We start from the raw sequence: 26,109 nt of genomic DNA on the forward strand, positions 1-26,109 counted from the left end.
CACAAGGACCAAAAATACACACAAACAGAGCTGTGTGCCTTTTTGGGAATGGTGTGTGTGGCTGCTTATATTGGCGTTTCCCCATGTTATCCTTCAGTCACTTGAGACAGTCTTTTAAAAGTCTTGTGAGTTTTTCCCAGTCCGGCACAGTTTGGTCAGCACCTTAAACGAGGGCCAAAGTCTGAATCACACCCTCGGCGTAAGTGTGTGATTAGACGAGTTGCTGTTTTATGCTTACTGTATGATCACATGTCTGTACAGAGTGGACTGTATGTGCTCGAGTGTCTGTTTGTGTGCAAGTGCAGCTGCTGCTGTCTTGTCATGGGCATTTGCTGTGTGGTTACACAGTGACGTGTGGCGGATGTTTGGCCACGCCTCATCGCCTTGGAGCATCACAGAGATTTATCTTGTGACAACAAGACCTGCATCAGTTTCTGCTTGAGCTTTGTTTTTCTTTTCTGCTATGAACATCTTGGCTGTTTTTCTTTAATCAGTATTAATTTTTAAGCTGCATCATTTTACTTCTTTTTCTGATTTCACTTCCCCGACAGATCCCCCTGCCTTCGATCCTCAACTTCTCGTGTGAGAAAGTTGATAAGATGACACACAAAAAAAAGGCACGTGGTTACATTTGTACGGTTATGACTTAGGACGTGCAGCAGTGAGCAGCTCCACTCAGCTGACTTGTGTGTGTGTGTTTATGTCTACAAACATGCATCAGTTCCCACATGTTTGGCTAAAGAGACGGAAAGGCTTAGCAATTTAGATCCATGCAAAGATGAGAAAGACATGGGAGCGAGGGAGGGAGGGAAAAGTTGAATGCGGGGGGGAAGAGAGAGATAACGTGGTGGGAGGCGGAGGGGGGAGGGTGGCCAACGGCAGAGAAAGAGAGGGAAGGGAGAGCACACAGAGGACAGAAGGAACGGGACGAGGAGCTCTGTGGAGGAGTCTGCACCGACCTCGAGCATGTAGTGGCCCGCTGCAGGCTACGGCCCAAAATAGAGCCCTTTTTTTTTCTGCTTTCCTTCTTCTTCTTCTGCTCCTCTGCTGTCAGAGAAAAGGGAGAGGTTTCTTAGAGGGAAGTTCACTGCCGGACACAGAGCAGGGAGAGGCAGCGGGAGCTCTCCAGAGATGAACCGAGGAGGGTCTTTTAGGAGGCGGCTCTCCTCTCTGAGGGGGGCATGGCGATGGAGTACGGGCTACCTTTTCAGGAAGGTAGGATGCGATGAATGATGGATTTGGCTAAAAGCGGCTCTTGTTGCTTCTTCTCTTTCCACGCTCAATGTTTTTTTCTTCTTTGTCATAGAAAAAGTTTTTGTCTCCTTCGCAGACTTTTACAAGCCCCCAACGTCTTTTCCCTCCCTCCCCCCCTTCCTCCCTTACTGCCTCACTCTTTCTCAGATGGTTAATTTGTATGGCCTGCTTGTAAAGTCAACCTCCCCAGATGTTTTTCATCTGGAAACAGGGCCTGGAGGACCCCCCACTCTAATTCCCACCTCCTCCTCCTCCTTCTCTTTACCCACTACCTTGCTTCTTCCCCCTCCTCCCTGATGGAAGTTCCCAAAGGAGATGGGATGCGGATTGTGTCGTGTTTAGGAGCTTAATGTCTTTAACTTTGGGAAACTGTTTCCCAAAGTTAAAGACATTATTTTCTTCTTTCATTCTGTTAAGCTACTCCAATGTGCTCCTGCAGACCCTCCATTCATGAACTCGTCACACATCATGATGTCTTTGAGTTTTTCAGAGGCAGAAACATCAATGTGACCACAGTGAAAGTTATTGTCTTATTGCTGACCCTGGCTTCAATGCAGCGCCTTTACTCTCCCAGATGGTTGCAGTTTAACTTAAATCTCGTGGCTCATAAAGTCCTCTGCACAACAATTCAGACTAATTTGAAGCAAAAACTATGAATTAACCGCCGTCTTTGCAGCACAATATAAACGACAGCTCTCTGGCGGTCTCTAATTAAGACTTTTTCGCTTGCATGCTGGTGGCTCCGTGTCCCGTGTTGGCGTCCCTTTACCTCAAGAAACGCTTGGGCTTTTCCTGACCCTGATGCGCGGTAACTCCCTCAGCACCGCTCGGCACAAACACTCAGCCCTCTTCACGCTCTGCGTTTGTCTTTGAACCCTCTCTTTTGGGTCGTTTCTCGCTCATTCATCTCTGTCCTCCTCTGGTGACTCGCTGCGCTTTGGAGCCCCTTGCAACATGTTGAAGCACTTAGGCCGAAGTGCAGACAGAGTGGGGGGTGGATTTGCTTTGTGTCACCTCAGTTGGGCAACTGACTCATGTGAACATTTGGGCTGTAGAATCGAGGGGAGGGAAGCAAAGCATTTATCAAAACAAACGGGCCGTTCTGGGAAAATACCCCATCGTCTGATATGTTTGTGTTTGTGCCTATGTATGCGTACGCATTCACGGCCCCCCAGGAAATGTCACAATTAATACAGATACTTGTTAGAATCTCCAGATTCACCAAATAATGGTTAAACTCTGTCTTGGGGTGTCGAATAACACTGTTTTGTCAAAGCTGTTTGTCCTTTTAGTGTTGGTGATGTAACACACCAGGTTGTAGCAACATAGAGACAGTGCTCACTCCCAACCCATCACATCTGGATGCTCGTAAAGGTTGTCATGTTAAAACAAACTGAGTAAGCATCATTTTTTAAGGACGCTGCAGAGGCGTATCTTTGCTTTCAAAGGGGACTTTTTCCCTTTGTGTATAATATTGCTGCAGCTGGTATATTCAAGCTCGAAGGATGCAAGCCACTTCTGGCAGAACGTTGGTATTTGATGCTGTGGGATGTTGAAATGCCAGATAATAACTGTAACTGTAAGGTTTGATTTCCCAAGAATTTAGGAGGTTTTAACGTTGGACCAGAGTTAAGTAACCTCCCCACAGCTGCTTTAATGTCATTTATCACCAGTTGATCTGGTGAAAGCCTTCCACGGTGATAAAAATGCAATTTCCCGGTTAAATGCTCTGGTACGGGGACGTGGAAGCTGCTATTAGGGGAACCAGGATCTCTGAAAGTGAAGCTTTCTGTTGTGTTCAGTTTTTCTACCCTCGATCTTATTTAGTTCTACTTTTTATTTTTCTTAAATGTGTATTTTTATGAACCTGTTGTTTTTAATTCTACTGGTGTGTAGTATTTGTGCATCAGCAGAAGGTGTAGTAATGGGAAAATGGAGCAAAAGGTCATGTTTAGCTCTGACTATTGACATATCTGTTTTGGTGGCTCAGTGGTTAGCTGTCGCCTTATAGATGGCCGCCAACCCTGAGCCTGATCCTGCTGGAGGTTTCTTCCTGTTAAAAGGGAGTTTTTCCTTCCCACTGTCAGCAAAGTGCTTGCTCATAGGCAGTCGTTTGATTGCTGGGATTTCTTTGTATTATTGTGGGGTCTTACCTTACAATGTAAAGCACCTTGAGGTGACTGTTGTTGTGATTTGGCGCTGTATAAATAAAACTTAATCGAACAGAGTAGAAAGAAGGTCCTCTGTCTGGAGTTTCCATCTGTTTCCTGTACCATCATGGCCCAGGATACTTTTGCATAAAGATTTTCTAAAAAAAAAAATCATAAACAGACAAGCACAATCTCAACCTGAGTCTCCCTTTTAGAAACCTTTTAGACTATTACATGAAACATGAGAAAAGGTTTCACATTTCTAACAGAGTGTCAGTTCTTCACTCAGCGACAGTCGGCTGTTAGGAGAGCAGAGCAGACTAATGCTCATACAGGAAGGTCAGTGGTGCTCTTGACACTGATGGTTAGCCAGCCAATCTGATATAATGGATGATGACGGATAACAGCCCCTTCCTGTGTACATGTGACCCAAACATCACAGGAGAGTGAATAAGTCCACGTGCCCTCTGACCCCCCTCCTCAAGCTGGTCTGAGTGGGGGGGGCGAGGCGGGCCAGGCTTAGTGGAGCCAAACACAGCCGGTCACTTTCAGCCACACTTCCTCTGCTTTGCTCTATGAAGGTGCCATGTGAAGCCGTTCTCACATGGCGCTACACAGCTTCATATAAGAGACTTCCCCCTCCTTCCCTTCCTAAGGTATAATACACACTCTGCAGCAGTGATCAGATCTTTGTCTTTAAGAGTGTTTATTTTCTAAAGGGATGAAAACTATTTCAAACTCTAACTGCCTGTTAGACAGTATAACATCACAGGACTGGAGACAGCTGGCTCGAGCACGCGTTTACAGTCTCATTTGAGCAGTAAGAAGATCTGCCGTGTCGAGGTGAAGGTCGACGGAGTTTTCTGTTAGTATCGTTACCTCAGCTACTCCACAGATTGAAGCCTGATTGGCTGATTCTGGATTTTCAGGATTGTTTTCTTTAAAGATCTACATGCGGTATGTTGAAATTATAGTAAAAGGGGAAGTGATGCAGTCATTCTTTCCTCGGTTTCCACAAATAGTTGTGTTGCTGCTCCTATTACATGTGCTGCGGACAGCGCTGAGGGGAGTGCAAATGATGCCATAACACATCTCTAAATTACATCGAGCATCAATTTTCTTTTAAATAATAAAGAAATAAAGTCCAGATATCACACAACATATATCTCAGTAGTGATATGTGTGAGAGGCACACGCTGTCTCTAAATATAAGATATTTGTTCTTGCAAATCAAATGTTTGGTTATATAAAAGTGTACAGGAAAATTATGCTCGACTCTTTTGCCGGGGCGATCGTGGCTCAAGAGTTGGGACTTCGCCTTGTAATCGGAAGGTTGCCGGTTCGAGCCCTGGCTTGGACAGTCTCGGTCGTTGTGTCCTTGGGCAAGACACTTCACCCGTTACCTACTGGTGGTGGTCAGAGGGCCCGGTGGCGCTGGTGTCCGGCAGCCTCGCCTCTGTCAGTGCGTCCCAGGGTGGCTGTGGCTACAATGTAGCTTGCCATCACCAGTGTGTGAATGTGTGATGTGTGACTGGATGTGTAAAGCGCTTTGGGGTCCTTAGGAACTCGTAAAGCGCTATACAAATACAGGTCATTTACCATTTTGATTGCTGACTACAGTAAACACTTTACTGATGAGTTTATGACCTCAACCACTAGTTTCAAGTCTTACTCAGTACAACATAATGCTTATTTTGTAAATTATGGTCTCTATTAGAGGAAAATAAGAGGGTAAAGTAGGTAGTGCTTTAGTTAGTGATTGACAAGTTGTTGTGTGTGCAGCATTCTTCTGATTCTCACTGGGATGCATCCCACGGACCTCTCTAACCAGTCTGTGAGTCTGCTACAGCTACAATAATTATGATTTACATTTATGCTCTGCTGTAATCTGTAAAATCAAAGGCTGCATTATTTTCCAAATTTCAGAAGATCCAAATTTACCAGCAAGGCTGAGCTGGTTACATGGATGACTGAAGCAGTCATTTTAATAATTCGGACGTCTCTTTAACTGATTTCCTTATTTGGTGTATGAATGTTTTTAACAGCTTGTTGAGAAACATCTTTGTGTGCATGCAAAGAATACTAATAAAGTTTTTCTTTGTGATTGCAGGGCTCAACAAAATCCTCAAAGAGCATGGAGTCACGGCGCAGGCCATCGAGGTAGCTTCCCTTCTTTCTTGTCTCCTGTCCTCCTCATCAGTTTTGAGTTTTCCTACTTTTCCTCCCTTCTCTCCACGTTTCCCATAAAAGGCTTCATTTGGATTATCGGGCTGCGTTTGTTTAATTATTTTAGAAAACGATCTCTCCTGCTTCCAGCAAAAGTGCAGATTTATAATGAGGGGGGGTGAAATAAATATCAGGCTTAGCTCTGTGCGTTCTCTGCGTCCTGCTTGATAATGTGAGGAATCTGAAAATGAAAAGTTTAGATGTAATGTGATATTGGCCGATTTTTACCAGGGGACACTGTAAAAGCAACATGCCCCGCTGTTGAACTGGACCGCTCGGTGTGTTGTTGGACATAAAGATATCTGGTGTCAGCCTCGGTCCTCAGGGAGTCACACATGTTGTCAGTTGTGTAATTAATGTGTCAGACTTGATGGCACAACACAACTGTGTGCTGTGCGAAGCTTGAATGACAGTTTGGCTCCCTCGCAGCAATTCACCTAGATGATATGAGGTAATAAAAACAGTTCAACATCTGGAACATCAGCATGTTTAACAGCCCATGCAGAGAACGTGTGAGTTCATTTACTGAGAGGATTACACCTGATTTCCATCCATATAAAGGAAAACATTTTTAAGTGCCTAACATCAGAATCATTGACAGTTGTCTGATGTAATCCTCCCGCTAAATTAACTAATCCAGTCAAACTCTGGGTTCAGACAGGTTTGGTACATTCCTATGATCACACTTTGTATTTGCGTGGAGGTTTGTGTTGCTACGGCGTCCTCTAAGCCTACAAATAAAAGTGTTTGGGTAATACTACCTACCTACTTAGTTTAAATAACTAGGTAGTGTAGACAACATGTTTAGTATTATTTTATTTTTTTATCAAAGCTAAAGAAAACCACAATTCTCACTTGTGGTAAACATAACATATCATAACACATCTACAGTGACAGGTTAATTTGACAGCTGTGGTCATGCAACATTGCAGATATTATTACATAAGTTCTCTGATTCTGAAATGTGGTGCACAGATCTTTCAACTGAAGACTTTTAGACATGCTACTTGCAAAAAAGAAGCACTGAGTTTGTTTTCTTTTGCTCTCATGCGAAGCAAATGTTCAAACTACCTAACTTTAAGATAGTTTGTCTTGATCCAACTTTTTGGGATTTACGATGGTTTATCAGTATAGGTATACAAATGTAACCATTTTCAGGTGTATTTTTGTCTTCATCACCTTCTAGGGAAGCACTGAAATATTTAACTGGTAAAAAAGATATTTATTACTTTTATCTGTTTACTGTTTGGTGCTGGAAAGGGAATATACAATAAGTCTCTCCTGAAAACAGTTGCCTGTTGCTGGAAAACCAAAACAAGCTAAAATGGGCTTAAATCCCTGGGAGCTTGGCGGTCTTATATTACAATTTGTCATTGTGAACTATTCCTTCTGCATCACGTTTATATAATATTTAACATATAGAGGTGAAAAGCATCTGTAACTAATGCAGAGAAAAAATGAATAGCGCATGGTGTTAAGTCGTTTGCTTAAGAAACTCAAAATATTAATAATAGAAAAGGTCAAATCAGTCTAAGTAGCGAGTTTAACTTGGACGAGCCAATTGACCTTTTGGGTCATGAGAAAATATGTGGTAATATTGTTTATGCCCATCAGGAAGTATGACAAGTATGATTATAAGCTGAAGTCAAGTAGGGTGCTCCGTATTTTGAATGGAAGAAACCATGGAAATCCCGGTTGTTGACTTTTATTGCAGATATCTTGGGGGATTTTTTTTTTAACAGTTTAAATGTCTAAGGTTTCTGGATTTAGGAAAAAAAAGGTTCAGTGTTTGTCTGAATTGACAAACGAGATCAGTGCAGCACTGAAATTGAGCATGCAGAGATAATGCGTCATTCGTCAAATGCGGTATGCAGAAAAGCAGCAATCGCTTAATCTCTTCAGCTGATGAGAAGCAGGTTGGCACTCAGCCGGTCAACACATGCTGGTGAATCTGGAATGGGACCAAACCACAGGTCTACAGTATATTGGCTTTGACTGCACTCAGAGGTGAGAGGCATACACAAGGAGATGCAAGAGAGTGAAAAGGAAATGGTGGGAAAGAGGAGATGCAGGTTTAAAGAAATATTTTCAAAAACTTGATAAGACTTCTGTCTCAGCACAGTAGAGACATGTGCGACATATCAATTTCTTTTATCTGAAGTGATGAATAATTTCCAGTAAGCATGTTTTGAGTGGCTCCAGATGTACAGAAAAGAGCAGGTTACAGTATTTGAACAGTAAAGCTGGAGCGATCCCCTCTCCCAGACATATGAGCAATTTCCTCAGGGGCTACTCACAGCTGACAAATGTGGGAAATATGCTGCAGTCTGGCTCCAGACACCTCTCCTGCAACCTCTTCAACTCACTCCCCACCTTCACTTCACCCACTTCACTTCTTTATGGCCTCTTTATGGTTGATATTTTTCTGCAAAGGCAAAAGTCGGAAAGAGGTTTGATCAGTTGAGGTCTGTTTATTGCTAGTGAGACGGTGAGTCGCAGAGGACGCCTGTACGGCTCTACATCTCAGCCTGCAAAATGACTTCAGCCCATATAACTAAACCAAATCCAGACATCTGCAAGGAAATTAGAAAAAAATGTAACTTGCGTATATTCACAGCAATATTGCATAAATCTTGCATGTGATGATCCTTCTAATAAAAACCCACAAAACCTGATCAACAATCTTTTTGGCAAATATTTGGCAATACAACAGAATATATCAATTAACAAATTTCAGATCAACTCTGATTGCAATGTGTTGGCGATCTGTTTAATAATTAGATGGCAGTTAATTGCAAACCTTTGCAAATTTGTCTGAGAGTGAATACAGTCAGTCTGTGATTGTTTGCAGACAGATTGCCTCCCACCGCGCAACCTGTGCAATCACATCACAAATGAAAGGGGTCCCCTAGAGTTAAGGGGTGTGGCATATTGTTGGTTACTGCGAGTGCAAAATCACCAGACAACTGTGTTTTTCTCCCATCCACCCTTCTTCTTCTTCAGTTTTTTTTTTTCTTTCTGTTAAGGTGTTTTCTTGTATACATTCTTTTTATGTGTCAGTTTTAGATTCATGACATCTGATTGCCAACTTTTATCTGCATGTCATTCATGGCAGGGCTCTCAAAATTTCAAAATCCCTGGTAGCCCTTCGGGCAGGGACTCTTCAGTTTTTGGTAGCCCAAAATAAATGTAAGTAGCCCGAATAAAAAAAGAGAGCAATTTTTTGATTGATGTTTTGTTTCCTGTTTCGTTTCCTTTACAATATTATACATTAAAGTATAATATTGTAAAGGAAACGAAACATTAATCAAAAAATTGTTGAAAAACAAATTACAACATTGTATAAAAATTACAATCATCAACTCAAATACTTTGTTCTAATTGAACAGAAATTTCTATGAACTTGTAAGAACTGTGTAGGACATGAATCAGTCTGTGTCAGATCCTGAATTTGAAATTTCCACTGAAGTCACGGGTAAGAGACAAGTGGAACCAAGATCTAGGCCATTTGCTTTTTGAAGTTTGCAAAGACTGCTAAATTGTGCCAGTGGTAGTTCACTCTTTGCAACATAGTAGCTGTTCTAAACAGATTTTTCAGGTTTATTTTTAGTATGTTATTTGCAATTGGTGTTTGTTCTGGGAAAGATATTGCAGACTGAGCAATAATGCATTTCTTGCATTTCTCATGGGTTCTAATGGGGGCCTTTCTTAAAATGACTGGTCCCAGTGACAAAGGCGCTTGTCGACTCAGAAATCGAGAGAAAACCAACAACACACCCGGCAGAACATTATGTTATTTACACGGGTGCACATAAGTGGTCCGCATGTGCGCATTCGCTGTCAAAATAAAAGACGCGCACCAGATAAGAAGTTGCAACGCGCGTTTGCGTCCATATAAAAAGCACTGTTTTTGTCCGCTAGAGTGGGATTTTCACGCTAGCGGCAGTGTTCTTCTGCAGATGTCAATAAACGGCTGTGCTCCCTGGCTAGCTCACGGGAAGCAAGACCAAACGACACCTCCGTCTCCTCCTTGTCTGAGCTCGCCACATTGGTGTCAGAAGTGGGATGACGGTGGCACCCCATGTTCTGGCCCGAGTGACTTTTCCCCCGCCGGTCGTGACCGGCCGGTGCGCCAAAAGAAGGCACCTGGACATTTGCAGGACTTTGTGTGGGGCAATGGGGTCGTCGGGGACGACTGACCCCTTAGGTGGGGGGCTATGTAGCGGGTCAGGGCTGTTCGGGGTTCTGTTTGTACAGTTATGTTTTGTTTATGTTGCCATAGTGACGGGTGACGCCCTCTCGCTGCGACGGTGTGTCCTTCGGGGGTCAGAGGGCGCCCTGTGTGTTGTTGTTTTTGTTGCTGTGCGGTTGCCGCACTGAGCAGTTAGCTAGCGGCAGTGTTCTTCTGCAGATGTCAATAAACGGCTGTGCTCCCTGGCTAGCTCACGGGAAGCAAGACCAAACGACACCTCAGTCTCCTCGTTGTCTGAGCTCGCCACAATATCGTCGGGCTAGCGATTTTGCAAGCCTGTGTTTACAAGGCATTGTCCCTTTAGGATGAAGGCCTGATGGAAATGTATTCGTGATGTGTTAGCGGGACTGTCCTGGTGTGTGTGTGAAGAGAGAGAGCGGAGAAGGGAGAAAAGTAACGGTTTAGCTACAGAAGAGACGAAAAGAAATAAATAAAGGAATATAATAACTCCCTCGACAGGCCAGAGTTGTGTCGGCGAATGCTCGCTGTGAGTAAACTGTTTCAGCCCACTGTATGCGGTGTTCGTGCCTTAGAGAAGAAATAAAGTTCGGTGAAGCAGTTTCCTACGCCTCCTTCGATCTTTTTGCTAGCGGAGTTGACCTGTATAGTAAGCTGTTGCCGGCTACGAGTCAGTTACGGAACCTTCAAGTAACTGCCAGAGGTTTCCTTACTACGGTTCGGGGCCGCGGATCTGGCGCGGTAATACCTGTATCTGATTGAGGAATCACTCATCTTTGGAAAAGAGAGTTTATTACAGAGAAATGTCTCTTTCCAAAATAAAAGCTATACTATACGCTTCTTCTGGGCTATATTCTCAGCAGCATATTGTAGCGGGTCAGGGCTGTTCGGGGTTCTGTTTGTACAGTTATGTTTTGTTTATGTTGCCATAGTGACGGGTGACGCCCTCTCGCTGCGACGGTGTGTCCTTCCGGGGTCAGAGGGCGCCCTGTGTGTTGTTGTTGTTGTTGCTATGCGGTTGCCGCTGAGCAGTTAGCTAGCGGCAGTGTTCTTCTGCAGATGTCAATAAACGGCTGTGCTCCCTGGCTAGCTCACGGGAAGCAAGACCAAATGATACCTCTGTCTCCTCCTTGTCTGAGCTCGCCACAATATATTTTTCCTTCCTACAATAGCCCGACGGGCAGGGCAGAGATAGATTTTGGTAGCCCGACTGGAAAAATCGCTAGCCCCAGGACGTCGGGCTAGCGATTTTGCAAGCCCTGCATGGACTCCTCTAGGGACTGCAGATGAATACAGTACTGGTACAGTACATTGTACATTGTTCCTGTGTTTCTAATTAGGTGGAGCTTTTTTTTAATTTCCAAGAGAGATTTCAGTAATTATGTGCAAATGGTGGGAGAAACCTAAACTAAACATTAAAAAGTGTGCTTGAACTTACCTCACAATGCTCATTGCAACAGCTCTTCGGCACGTAAACAGGGCTACAAGAGTGATATGTAAAAGTGAGTTTGACAGAAAAATGTCACAAATCAATAAAGACAAGAAAATTTTTCAAGTACGTCTTCAGAGCAATATCAGTGAGAAATGTAAAAGTAACAATGAAATATATTTTACACTCTAAAGACTATAAACGCACTGTGGGCAGCACATTTGGGGACAAGCCCAAGCACCAGACGTCCATTGGTACCATACAGTATCATACTATCCCAAAATTATTTAGTAAACATTTTAAAAACAGACGCAGCAGAAACAAAGTGCTGTACACAAAAATAATTACAAGGATGCTGTGTCTGAGGTAAATCTGATCAGTCCTGACCTTTAAAAAGAAGGATTTGTAAAGTAAAATTCATCTTTTAGCAAACATTGAAAAGAGGGATCAAAAAAAGACTAAATGTGATTCAAAAGTGAGTAAACCATCCACTAATACAAATGACATTTAATTTGGTTGAGAGCCACTCCAGCCATGCAGATAACTTTTTTTAAGCATAAAAGCAAGTTGATGCCACGTTTTAAGGATCTTTCTTTCATGTAAGCACGACTCATCTAGTGCTGCATGTTGGTCTTAAATGGACTTTTCTCCAATATTTAGCTGTAAAAGCACATCCTTTTCTGCTAATCTCCTCAGATAACTGAAAAAATAGCTTTTTTGCTCCTTCGCTTTTTAACCAAATCTCTGTGTTGTTTAGACATCTGGAAAAGTCAAAGAGCAAAACCTGCTCTCATTTTCTCAAGAGCCTCAGAGTAAATTACGGATCAATCAGGGAATTCTGACATCCCTTTCATCTGGGCCTCCTTAATCTCTCCCTTTTAGGTCTAATCTGACCAAATGAGGGGAAAAAAAGACTCAGCAGAACAACAACCAAAACACTTTTGCTCATCACTGATCATCAGTTTGCGTGGTCCACATATCCCGCAGCCCCCTGGTGTGTTCATCGGATGCGTCACCTTCTCCTCGCTCGCTTTTCTTTGCAGACAGTCTAAGAACATGACTTGTGTTTAATGCAGCAGGGAGAGCATGAACCCCGCTGAGATTTAGTGATGTCATTGTGGATTTGGTATTTATATGGTGTATTGCCTTCTCCATATTAGGATATTTGTTCCATGTTGACTTGAAGAAAGAATGTTGTGTTCTGTTTGCAACACTGCGGACATTCAGTTTACAGATGACGTATGAAGCCACATCATTTTTTTTGTTGCCTTGGGCTCCAAATATGTGACTCTGAAGATGTGAAGTTAAAGTACAAACTTGAAATTACGTCAGAAGAAGACGTGTCTTGTGACATTTCTCTGCAAGAAATGACTGTGTCCATAATAATGTTATTGCCTAAAACAAACTGGGACTGCTACCATCTTTAGTAAAGCAGCCCTCTCTGCCCATATAACATGAACTGGACAGACGTGTATCCAGTATCTGTATAAATTAAACAAAAACTGCTACCTAATTAAAATTGACCAGCTTTCATCCTTTTGGCAGTCTTCGGTTAAAGCCATTCAGCTGCAGTGTATAAATCACATGTGCTGCATTACTTCGGGGTATTAAAGCTATCTTTTGCAGTCCGGTGACCTGCATTGGGTTTTCTATCAGCTGATACTCAGAATTACTTCTTTTTTCTGCAGAAGTGCGAGTCTGCTGCAGGCCCTGGAGGAGAGCTACGAGCTGGACCTGATCTACATCACAGAGCGGATCATCTCTGTCTCCTTCCCCAGCAATGTGGAGGAGCAGAGCTACGCTGCCAACCTGAGGGAGGTGGCCTCCATGCTGCGATCAAAACACGGGAACAACTACCTGGTAGGGTTTCAGAAAAACCGAATAGTTATAAAAAGTCATTATCAGCTCATTTAGCTAAGGTGTAACCACATATTCACCTAACAGAGTGGTTATATAACATCTACATACTTTATATTACATGTGATACCTGCCTCACTCTTCGTTGTTCAAAGCATCGCTCCTGTGGCTTTTTGTTGGGCCGAAAAGTGGTTGCCTGCATTTAAACTGTTGTAAATGATTTGTTGTCCTATTATCTGCCAAACAGATCTTAATTATATCTCTCATAAAAGTTATTTTGAGCCAGAAAGAACATTCCTGTCAGAAGTTAGAGGCAGTTCTTGGGAAAAAGTCTCATTGAGGTTAAAAAAAAAAGTATTTTTCAAGCAGGATCTGGCCAAGAGGGGAGCAAAAATTACAAAATATAAATAACATAACAGTATAAAGATATTTTAGGTGGCCGAAAAAGTCCTGGATTGATTATATTGGCGCCAGAATAACACATAAAGATAGTATCATACACAAAACCCCCCCCATGAAAAACATGTTATTTCTTCAGTTACTGGTAAATCCTTTTTACAAAGTTCTAATTACCAATATAAAGCAAAGCTATTAGACATAGAAAACACCCCAAAACTGTGACTTCCTGTATCTGTTAGCAGTGTAGGATATAACCCATGCTGGGCAGCGGGGACACAACCTCAGTCAATGTGTGCATTTAATCTTTTGCTAAACTTAAACAACTCCAACTTGACACTGCTGTTATCTCTTAAGAGTCAATCATATCTTTAAAGTAAGTCTTTCTTACTGCATTTGCAAATCCAAACACACATGGGTGAAAGGGAGGAAATGAATACACTTTTAGTCACCAAAACTAGCACAACCAGCCAGTTAATAGAGAAGTTTCCCAGCAAGGGCAACAGTTAGTTCATTGACGGCTAACTACATTATTGAGTTACAGGTTGAGTTACAAGAAACTCTGTTCAGGACTGACTCATTCATGATGTGTTGGCTAATTTAACACCATCGCCAGATACTAAAAATGGCTTCGTTCGAGTTTGGGTGATGTTAAAAGCACATGATCTTTATTCACTGAACCACGATGACCCCGCTAAATATAGTCGTCTTTTCTCTGAAGTTTAGTGAAGCATGACTTTGGAATCAAAAACATTAAAGCACAAAGCTAACATTATGTTGCACTGTAACATATAGAAGTAGCTAGCTCTGTCCTGTTTGACAACAATTAGTTTAATCCCATATTTCCTCCATGGTAGTATTGTTAATATGATTTAGACTATAAAGATGCTTTGATGCTTTCTTATTTAGCTTGAAATGTTTTAAAGTCAGCCAGAAATGGAGTTTTCTATCAATTTCTCTCTCTACTTTGTTAGTAATCTATCATAGCTAATAAAACCGGTCAATGAGAGTTGTCATTTCTACTGCAAATGATGAGACAGCTTTTGTCTGAAGTTTTAAATCCCAAATCCCTATACACTTTAATCCTTGTTACTTGACTATGTGCATGTAGCATGCCTCAAAAGCCTGCAAAATTCTTCATGAAGCAAGCCTTGACATTTGGTTGCCATCTTGGTCCCGCCTCTTGACAATATTTTGATAGAAGCCCGAAAATAAAATGGGAAGAGAGCCATAGCATTAATTTCAGTGGTCTTTTGAATTGAATTAATAAGGTGCCACCATTGCAGCAAGTCAGCTTATGGAGTTTTTTCTTACTGCTAAATATTCCTTAATCTGTTTTAAACTTTATTATTGCCAAGTGGAAGCGTTTAGGAATCAGCAACTCACACACAAGGTGCATAATGCCTAAAAGCTGCCAAGAACTACAGAGCCCCAAACCTCCTCTAGGATGAACATCAGCACAGAAGCTGTGCACCAGGAGCTTCATGGCATGGGTTTCCATGGCCCTGTAGCTGTAATGTGTGGTGTATCATTCCCTCTGGCTCATCCCACAAACACACTGAACAAATATGATTCTAACTCAGATTATAGGCAAATAAAAACATATGTACCCTTACCTTTACTATGATAACCAAAGACCGAGGTGATAATGAGTACATCTCATATCATGAACCCCCATGTTTGGTTCAGTTGCTTACTGGCTTGGCTGTACGAATTCTCTAATATTTTCGTATTCAGGATTCCCAGAGTGCCCTGCCTCTCTCATTTAATATCTTGTGTAATATTTATTTGTACTTTTCTTTAGCTCTTCAACCTCAGTGAGAAGCGCTATGACATCAGCCAACTCAATCCAAAGGTACAACTGCCTGCTTAACATCTCCTCTCTTTGTCTTTGTTACTGTATGACCACCGGTATGAACAGCAACCTTTCTTCTCCTCCTCTCTCAGGTTCTGGACTTTGGCTGGCCCGACCACCACGCTCCAGCCTTGGACAAAATCTGCAGCATCTGTAAGGCCATGGACACGTGGCTGAGTGCGGACAGCCACAATGTTGTGGTTATACACAATAAGGTAAGAGTGAAAAACGAGAAGATGCTGTAAAAACAGTCAATGACTGCAGGCAGTAGAGGGTGCTCTCAGGCTCTTTTCACGACCCCTGCTTACCTCAGAGGCTGCAGCTGTTTGTGCATGTGTGCTTCTAATGATGTTCCATCTGAGTGAAACACTGACACTGAGTGCGTCTCTTTGTGTGCTTGTTGGGGCTGGATGATGGTTAGGAAAACACAAATTAAGGCTGTAAGGCATGCCAGTCATCATGGCTACTTAGGTTTATTTACCCCTTTTACCCTTAACAATACCATAAAAACTAAAGTGACCGATATTTTCCTGTTGTTGCCTAAACTTACTTGGATCACATTATGCGCTTGTGGGAAGCCTCAGTGTGCTGACACACACCATAAAGAGTATATCCAATACAGCTACTAGGCTGCCGTCCCGAATGTAATACCTAATCATTTTCACGTTAACCCCGCTCTGTTCCTGATTGTGTTTTGCAACATAGGAATTAACCATGGGATCCTAAAACATTCCCACAGGGAGGCTACTAACAAGTCGGCTGCTGTAGCAACCGCTGTTGTTTTTTTTTGGGTTTTTTTTCCTGCCAGTCGAGTAACGACAGTTTGGTCACTAAGGAAGCTGACCGTGCTGGTTTCCACAAATCATTTCCACTGGGCTCCACGCTGTTAAAGCTGCCGCGATATTTATAATGTGGAACTCACTCATTCGCCACCACGAGCTTTATTTTAAAGGCGGATAGATGGGTTAAAATGAACGCCGTCTCTGTTGACATAGTATCACGTGCCTGGACACATATACACGCTCAAATATGCAGACATTTTTTACAACCAGACGTGGGCCACTTCACCAGTTTAACACAAAACGGTCCGTTTACTGGTCACGCGGAGGGCTCAGCTTGTGAAAATAGTTGTATAATGTTTTCTGTGGCTCTGGAGAGTCCCAATGTTCTCGGCTGGGGCCTGGAGACTTATCCAAGGAATCTACCATGACAGAAAAAATTTTTTGCCGTTTTTGAATCTCTGCATTCCTGACAGCATTTTTTTTTTTTTTTTTAAAGAAGGCCATAGTTTAATGACTTTGTATAAGTCAAACATAATATGATAGATTATTTTAAATACAGTGTCATTTGGAGCCTGATTCCAAATAAGAACTTTCTATTGGAAAATTTTGACATTTAATATGCATAAAGTTGATGTGTTCTGAAGTTACGTATACCTGCATAAAGCAACTTTTAACATTCTGTATCAACTTTTCAATTAGCCTATATCAAACATAACTGTCTGATTGCAACAGTGCATATATCATACTTTGTATGTGCACACCTTCAGCTTTAATTCAAGGTGTCTAACAAAAGTATTGCACAAGTATTTAGGAATTTCAGACGTTTTAACACACAGTCACACCCAAATTTCCAAAACTACAACAGATTTTCTTTCTTCAAGTACTTCTGGACCTCAGTGTAAGTGGAGCACCCTGTGGTGGAACTGAACTGTAAATAAGGACACGCCCTTCTTGAAATTTAACAAAAATAAAATTACTTTTAAAAAGAGAACAACCCTATCTAACGTGATACTAAATAATGTTGCAGTTCCTGTAAAAATAAGGGTCATCTGGTCCTTATTGTGTAAATCTGATGGCTATCATTAACCTGGGAATGATATCTGTACCTCTTTGCTTCTTTTGAACTTTGAATTATTTTTATGTCTTTTGTTATATTCTACATGACTAAAATAACCATTAAACATATTTGGACATTACACAGTTAGTGCCTGAAATACCTAGAGAAGAAATCCATAACAATATTGTTTTCTGCATGCTTGACCATCATGAGATGAAGATAAAATTAGCTTACTTGTGCTTGACTGATGTCTTTTCAGGGCAATCGAGGCAGAACAGGAGTGGTGGTGGCGGCTTACATGCATTACAGCAACATATCTGCCAGGTAGGTCTCTGATCCCAGCTGCAGCTGGAGCTAAAGTCACATGTCCCGGCCACTTAAAAAGTGGAGCGAAAGTCAGAAAGAGAAGGCGTGAAGATGAAATCTGGCATTTTTGGAAAACAAGGGGGAGGGGGGGTTACATGAGGACAGGCTTAAGAGGGAAAAACTCAATAAGCCTGCATTGTTCACAGGTTTGAAGCCCACATCTGAAGTACAGTTAAAGATGTGATGAGGCAGAAGGAGGGGGGTTAGAACATGAGACTGAAGACCACCAGTTTAATTCTGGTAAATCAAAAGAACAGTTCCTGATGTCATAATTATAAAAGTGAGCTAAAGTGAGTTAAGTTCTAAGAGACACCGCATCATGCGACTCAGATTATAAGTGAGCTGCTTTTCGTTTTCTGTGTTGGCTTTGTTTCTTAGATAGGACCACTAACAGAATGACCTCCTCGTAAAGAAACAACCAGATGAGCACGAATCAACGTTGTTTTTAAAATGACACGATTGGTCATAAAAAAAATCCCAAAAACGTCGTACTTTCCTGCACAGCTGTCAGGTTCCTTTGTTATTCCATTATCCTGCAGTCTAAGGTAAAGGAGCTTCAAACAGAAAACAACTGTGAAATTGTGATGTGCCAGATGTGCAGGGAAAAGTTGATTTATGGTCAAAGCTTTTGATTGACTCTTTGCATTGAGGTTAAGTAGAACAGCTGTCATTAGTTTCTTGTGGGACGTATAGCATAGTACACTGAAGGAAAAAAACAAGAAAAATGTTTTAATGACATTCTTTTATTTGTTGTCTTACTTATTCTAAGGTATCCACATTTCCAACAGCTGCACATTGTTCTGATCTCTAACAAATCATGAATAGACCTACTGTGGTTACTTCTGCTTTTCTCTCCTCTAGTTATCAAGCTAATACTCTACAGGGGTCATTTATGTGGCATATTTTCTTTTTTTTCTAATTTATTCAAATCATGACTTGTAGGAATTTAAAAAAAATAAGTTTATTCATAGAAAACTAGTAACTTTCTAAGCTGAACTTTGTGTTGCATTCACTGCTTATTTTGATCTTCTCCATTTTTTTTACTCATGTCTGTTTTTGTTATTTTCAACTTTCTAATTTTTGCAACCTTACGGCTGCCTTTTTTTTCCCTGAGAGCTTTTTGTATCAAAGGAATTCCCAGTTAAATAAAGGGGAAAAAAACGTTAAAAAAAACATTCCAGAAATACTGAAATGGAAATGGACTAGAAAATGTTCTCTAACAAAACTTTATTTCGAAATGCAGTGCCGACCAGGCTCTGGACAGGTTTGCCATGAAACGCTTCTATGAAGACAAAGTGCTTCCTGTGGGTCAGCCGTCTCAGAAAAGGTCAGTCTTCCCTCCAATGTTGTTTCAAGTTTGACCCCTGAGTGAACTCTCTCCCTTGTGTCGCTTCACTACATTTTTAAAGCCGCATTAATTGATTTTAATGGCCTCCGGGGGGCAGTAGAAGGAACCGCAAACAAAGTGGGAACTTTCAAGAATCGTTTGTACGCGTAGACGTTCAGCAGTCAACGTTAAGATTCATTTTCATTTGGAGTCGCATTTCTGCCCTGTTATGAATTTTGGTCAGTCTTATTCGCCACAAATTTTTTAAAGAAAGGCTTTTTAGCTGCTATAAGATCCTCTGTGGTGGATTCATAGTTGTGTTCGTTGGTTGGCAGATAACCAAAATCAAAGATTCATAATTGGCTGAACATGCAGAGTTGGGTGGCAGTTGTCTTTGGATCTGTCTCAGTAAATATAGTTTGTGATTAGTGCCACTTTAAACCATTTGATGCATGAAGTTTTTTGGCTCCTTTGACATGACTGACAAGCTAAAGGTCAAAGTGAAAGCTTGTGTCTTGGATTACATGTTCATCCTTTAGTGGTCAAACACTGGGCATCACTTTAATCCCCGCTGCTTCTCTCCGTCTGTTCACTCAGGTATGTGGAGTACTTTAGCGGCTTGCTGTCCGGACACATCAAGATCAACAACAAGCCGCTGTTCCTCCATCACGTCATCATGCACGGCATCCCCAACTTTGAGTCCAAGGGAGGCGAGTATCTCTCACACACACACACACATATACCACGCATAATTTAGCTTTGAGCCCCTTTCTTAAATGCATTTTTTATGTCCCAGGTTGTCGTCCTTTTCTCAAAATCTACCAGGCCATGCAGCCCATCTACACATCTGGGATCTAGTAAGTCTTAAAAAGCAGTCACACTCAACTGCTTTTACAAGATTCCAGGGATAGCGAGCTCGTAATGGCTCAATAATAAAAACGCTGATTTTCCTTTATTGCCTCTCCTCTTACTCCCCCCTGCCCCCTGATATACACCCACAGCACCCCTCTCTCCAGTTTAGAGTTCTCACTCGGCCCACATTATTGTATTTAGCTAGCCTCCCCAGCTGCAGGTTCTTGTTTCCCCACTTTAGATCCCGTAATCACGTCTAATGTTATTGGTGACTGGAGAACCAATGAAAGAGGCAGACAGGCATCTGTGTGGACGCCTGCAGGGTTTTCATGCCACAGGACCCTGTTGGTTCCCAGGGCCAGACAGGAAAGAAAGGATTCTGTGGCTCTCTGTTGTTGTTTTTGGAAAGAGGGGAGGTTAGGAAAAAGGCAGGGAGAGGAAAGGCAGGAATGTGTGCCTGCCTCACCTCTCAGGTGAGGCAGGCACACATTCTGCATTTACACCTTGTTTGGAAACATTATTATTTAGGACTTTCAACTTTGATTCAAAGGTTGAGCAAAAGTATTGAATTAAGGTTGTTTAGGAATAACAACCATAACATTACCTTGTAAAACGACAGCAACTATGATTAATCAATATATATTCTGACTCAATGATCTCGTCATCTGAAATGGTCATTGGATCCAATATTTCTTAGTTCAGTTTTAAACTCTTTGGTCTTTTCACTGTTACTGCTCTTCTTATTCAAAACAACAAAGCCTGGTGATGGTTGCACAATGACGCTACATTTCCTGTGAAACAATCAGTGCAGACACATTTCCATACTCTTTAAAGCTTTGGTGAAATCACATTCCTCTTCACTTTCTCTCACATGCTCCCTTTTGGCACTCTCCTCCCTTTGATCCTTCTTTCCCAACAATACAATCAGACAGGCACTAATACCCCAAAACACCACGGGCTACGCTCTGTGAAGGCCACTGTTAAAGGGGAAAAAAAGGGTGATTGTTGTTGGCACATGGTTTTATTCAGGAAAGTAGCATCAGAAACAAAAGCTGATGCAGTGGACTTGCTGTCATGATTTCCACAGCAAGAATGATAAAAGCGGGCCTGTCATGTGACATGTTGTGTTTTTATTTCTCTGCAGTAATGTCCAGGGTGACAGCCAGACCAGCATCTGCATCACCATTGAACCTGGCCTCCTTCTGAAGGGGGACATCCTGGTAAGAACAGCAGAGACATACCCCAGAAGCTAGTGCTGTACAATATAGACTGATAAAAACCCTCAGTAATCTTTCAGCTGTTTGTAAAATTTAAATCATTTGGCTTCCGTGGATTTTAACTGCAAAACAAAGAAACCGAATCTCAACATTTTATCACTGGCTAAGCTCAGTGTGTGAAGCCAGTAACACTGAATGTTTATTGTTTTACCTCTGCCAGAGGAAAAGGGAAAAATATATGGATACCAAATGATAAGGGTAAAATACATGCAGGATATTCAGATTTTTTTATTGGATAATAATAATAATGAGGGAATCCTGTGTGTGTTTCCAATTGAACGTTGGCTTAATGCACTGAATGCATGTGCTGCAGCAGTTTATAGTAGCCATTTACAGATGAAATGGGGCTGTAAAAACTTGGGAAAAGACAGTTGGACTGAGTCCTATACCTCGGTTTATAGGCCCTCATTAGCACACAATATGTTGCTGGAAACTATGACGTGAAAAAGGCCGTGTACTTCCTTTAAAACAGCATTTAAGGATACATGAGGTATCGCTATAACAGGACATAATCATTTCAAACAAAGTCTCATGTGAGACCTATCCCTGCAACTCTCTCAGGGAGATTCAGGGAATTTTTATGAAATCATTCCTGAAAGATCCTCAGTTTAGCAGCACCTGTGAGAGCCTCTGGTTTTCTTGTGCCTATAGAAAAACTCCACACATCAGCAACGTTTCTGCTTCTGCTGTCAATTGAGCCATAATGTTATCTATGGGATGTTCTCGGGGCTCATAATGTCAGCATGAAGAATTAGAAAGTGAGCACTTAGTTTGTACCCGAGGCTGTTTTGGCCTTCAAAGCTGAACTCATATCTCATCCTTTATTTAACACAGACTAATGGATTCTGCTGAATGCACCGTCAGGCTGAGACACTGCTTGCTGATGCTTGTTATTTTTCAAATAACAGGGAAAATTTGAACTGCTGCCTGAGGAGACATTAGCACAGAGTGTTCCTGCATTTTTAACTGTGATGGTTTTGTATATCTAATTGGTCAGATTAAAGATAATTGCAGAGAAGAACCTCGCATTGGTTTGTTAATTGTTTTAATGATCTTTTTAAAGTTTGCATTTGGGTTTATAATGAAAATTTAAACCTAAAGACCATAACAAGTTAGGCCATTTCAACATTTTGGGAAAATCTTTAGTGGCTTTCTTGGAGAATGGAGAAGATGGAAGCCACTCTTTAATGAGCAGCAGATGGTTACATTAACATAAACTGCATTAGTAAAAAAGTGTCTGCCCTAGTGTAACAAAATCCACCTCTTGGCACTGCTAAAGGTCATTGACATGTACAGTACGTTTTAACAGGACTAATATCACTGCTTCCATCTGAATTAAGAAGGTAAATAACAGCCAGCTGCACATTTGATTAACTGATCGTCAACCAATATGACCACTTGCCACTCAGCCAATATGACCACTCAGCATGTCTGCACAACACCTCTCATACATTCCTCATACTGTCAGCATGGTGGTGGAGGGGTGATGATTTGGCTTGTTTTGTAACCACAGGACCTGGACACTTTGCAGTGGCAATCTGAGGCCATCTGTCCGGTAGCCAAAAGTTGACTGAAAATGGGTCATGCAACAGGACAGTGATCTCAAGCACAGTAGCAAATCTATAACAGAATTGCTGAAAGAGAAAAGAATCATAGGCCTGCAGAGTGTCATGAGGGTACAGGAACAAAACTAAATGTAAAAAACGTTTGCTTTTAGAAAAAGTTTGCTAGTCTCTGTGTACAGAGACTTTTCAGTGCAAATATGAGCCTTTTATACACATGAAAGAAGAAATACAGTCATTATGATAAAAAATTTCTTGAGTTTTAATATTGATTATTATATATGGCTTTTTTAACCCTCAGAAAGAACTAAGCTAACCCTCCCTGTTTTTATGCTAGGCTAAGCTAACCATCTCCTGGCACTAGCTGATCCCTTTGCCTCTCTCACTATCAGCAAGAAAGCAAATAAGCCAATTTCCCAAAATGTCAAACTCTTTGACATTTTGGGAAATAGCAAATTAAAAATAACCTTTTCACAAATGAGGGAAGAACAATTTTGGGATGTTTAAAGCCTCTACCTAAAAATGAAAATTGGTCGAGCCCTGAAGGCATGTTAGCATAAAATTAGCAGAATAATATTTTGTAATTAAACTTGACTCAGCAGCGGTAATGGACCACTCAGCAGGACCTTTACGATATCCCAAAAAGCTGCACAAAACCAGAGGATATTTTACTTTTATTCCTCAGTCCTAAACGTTTTGGTTTTATGGTTAACCCCACAGTCAGAAAGTCGAGTCAGTCAGTCCTTTAGCAAAAATCGTTAATTTTAGCTGCAGCTGAATTCTTTTTAATTTCTTTGTCTATATGCAATAATCTGTTTGTCAGTTTTATTATTCTTTACATCCACAGTAAGGAATGATTACAGTTCTTTTGTTTCTTTCAGTGAATGTAAAAATGAGGCCTTGTTTTAAAAAAGGCCGCCAGTCAGGAAACAGCAGGAGGGAGAGAGCCGATTTTCCTCAGTGTGGTTTTAACATTACTCTTAAAGCTGCTGTATTTGGAAAACCAGTTTGGATAATAATGTTTGTGGATGGTCCTTCCATTACAAGGGAAACAGATAAAAAACTAAAATAAAGTAAACATAGAGCTACAAAAAAAAACAGAGTAAACCTGAGCCAGCAGGGAATCAGGCTGCTGTGTCTCTTTGCTTGCACTCAGTTAAAATCCTGTGAATTGAATCCTGTGAAACAGTATTTTTATATATTATAAAAATATTATTTTATTATAAATTATTAATAAAGAAGCATTACTTTTGCTTGTTTGGTATGACACCCAGTTATGACCTGCTAAAAGAGATTTATGCACTTGCAAATTAGCCTTTTTTCTTTTTTAATCGCCCTGCAGCTTAAGTGCTACCACAAACGCTACCGCAGCCCATGCCGAGACGTGATCTTCCGGGTACAATTCCACACCTGCGCTGTTCACGACCTGGGGATTGTCTTTGGGAAAGATGAGCTAGATGACACATTCAAAGGTAAAAGACTTGCAACTCTGAAATACTACTGACAACAGCATTATAATGCTCCTGCAAACAATGAACTTATACCTATTAGTAAGTAAAACCTGAACATCTGAATGGGCGTATAATCTTTAAAAACTGCATGTGTTTTCTAGTGTAACAATATATGCATCTTTAGATATAAAGAGAAAACTATTTATTTTTTTATTTTTTTCTTTGCAGATGATAGATTTCCAGAATATGGAAAAGTGGAGTTTATTTTCTCCTTTGGACCAGAGAAAATACATGGTAAGGATCAATGTGTTGGGTCTTATGGCCATACTAAGCATTTTCCATAACCATACTACACTCTTATACATAATTGGCATGACTGAACTGTAAATGGAACCATCCATCTCTCTTCTAGTGCTTATCTAATTCTGGGTTGCGTTGGGGCTGGTGCCTATTCCACCTGTCAAAGGGTGCAACGTGGGGTACAATTCGGACAGGTTGCCAGACTGTTGTTAGTCCAGCTCAGCTCAGCAGAGTTTTACTTATATTGTTTTAATTTACAATAACTGTCACCTTGCCTCAAGATGCAGATCCTTCAGTGTTAGAGAGAAAACTCCAACAACATGATGATCCTTGAGGAACAGTAACTTGGTGACAGTGGGAAGAAAACAAATCCCTGGTAACAGGAAGAAACCTCCAGCAGAAACAGGCTCACCAAAGAGCAACCACCAGACCAGTCCATCTTCCATGTGTAGTTTACGGTTTCAGGTAGAAAAAAAAAGCTTGTCAGTTTAGCGCAGGGTCTTGAATGTAATCGAATAGGGAAAACAATTATCTCAATATGAATTCTGAATCTCAATTTTTTTTCCTTGATTCTGATTAAAAATAGCTTTTCCCTTTTCCGGATGTAAAGACATTCACATTTTCTGCTCTGCCTCTTTGTACTTCTGGTCAAGGTGTGGACCACCTGGAGAACGGGCCGAGTGTCTCAGTCGACTACAACACTCAAGATCCCCTGATCCGCTGGGACTCCTACGAAAACTTCAATCAGAACTGCGAGGACACCACAGAAGGTGAAAATGGTAGGAATGCTTATCCTTCAAACTTTACCGTGTAGAATTCAGGTGTTACAATGCATCAGATCCACTGACTCTTTATAGATGTGCCATATGATAGTTCTCAGTCAGATTTCATGTGAGATTTATGGAATAATTTTCTTACACAATTTTCTAATTTATTTTTAACTGTGTGGATTATTGAAGTCATGGACTAAATCATGTGCCGAACCCACCATACAGATACAGAGGACACATTCAGATCTTTTCCATTCAGACATTTTGCCCTACAAAACTTTGCCCTACAAATACCAAAAATAACCCCAAAATTGCATTACCAAGTTTTTAGGTTGTAAATGTAAATGTTGGATTGTATTTTGAAAGGAAGGAGAGGCATCGCTACCGCTGAATTCATTTGTGGTGAAATTATCACCACAGAGAAACCGAGGGCCCCTTGGGACCGAACTCAACCGCTTTCCAGAGCACAGTGTGAGACATTCCTTGGTTCAGCCACAGGCATGGACAGAAGCTTCCTTTTGAGGGAGCCGTGGTCACTCTGTGACCAAAGTGCTGCTTTCTATGCCACCCAAAAAAGGAAGCAATGTTACGCCCTTAGAAACAGCACCGTACGTTAGATGGGTTTGTCTCGGATTTAACAAACAACAAAAAACCCCAAGAACGCCAAGTCCTTCAAAGAGAGGAGGAACCATCCAGCTTGTTATCTGTTGGGGTCCCAGTTAAAGCAGAACGATGTGGAGCAACATATGCTTCCATGCATGTGGTGTCTTTTTCAAAGAAGCCCTTGCATACTTCAGCAAGACAATACCAAATCACTTTCTGCATGTTTTAAATAGCAGGGCTCAGCTGTAAGCAATATTATTCCAATGTGGAAGCGTTTAAGAGACATAGCAACTTAACCAGGAAGCGGAAGACCATGTAAAGGTATAGAGTGGAGTCGCCACATGCCGAGGAACATCATCGTGTATAAAAGTCACCAACATTCTGC

The 26,109-nt window shown here is 41.4% G+C and overlaps 1 protein-coding gene across 1 annotated transcript in view; it reads left to right on the forward strand.

Moving 5' to 3' along the window:
* LOC120730942 (tensin-1-like) overlaps nucleotides 1-26,109 on the forward strand; it is a 188,789-nt gene that overhangs the window by 127,776 nt on the left and 34,904 nt on the right. The window contains 12 exon segments of the mRNA XM_040027565.1: nucleotides 5,515-5,564; nucleotides 12,958-13,129; nucleotides 15,327-15,377; nucleotides 15,470-15,592; nucleotides 17,476-17,540; nucleotides 18,826-18,909; nucleotides 19,507-19,619; nucleotides 19,706-19,766; nucleotides 20,906-20,981; nucleotides 23,943-24,072; nucleotides 24,280-24,345; nucleotides 24,999-25,130. Of these exon segments, the coding sequence (XP_039883499.1) occupies nucleotides 5,515-5,564; nucleotides 12,958-13,129; nucleotides 15,327-15,377; nucleotides 15,470-15,592; nucleotides 17,476-17,540; nucleotides 18,826-18,909; nucleotides 19,507-19,619; nucleotides 19,706-19,766; nucleotides 20,906-20,981; nucleotides 23,943-24,072; nucleotides 24,280-24,345; nucleotides 24,999-25,130 (1,123 nt within the window).

The sequence above is a fragment of the Simochromis diagramma genome, unplaced genomic scaffold (assembly GCF_900408965.1).
Source record: "Simochromis diagramma unplaced genomic scaffold, fSimDia1.1 OVJJ01000343.1, whole genome shotgun sequence".
NCBI classification, from domain to species: Eukaryota; Metazoa; Chordata; class Actinopteri; order Cichliformes; family Cichlidae; genus Simochromis; species Simochromis diagramma.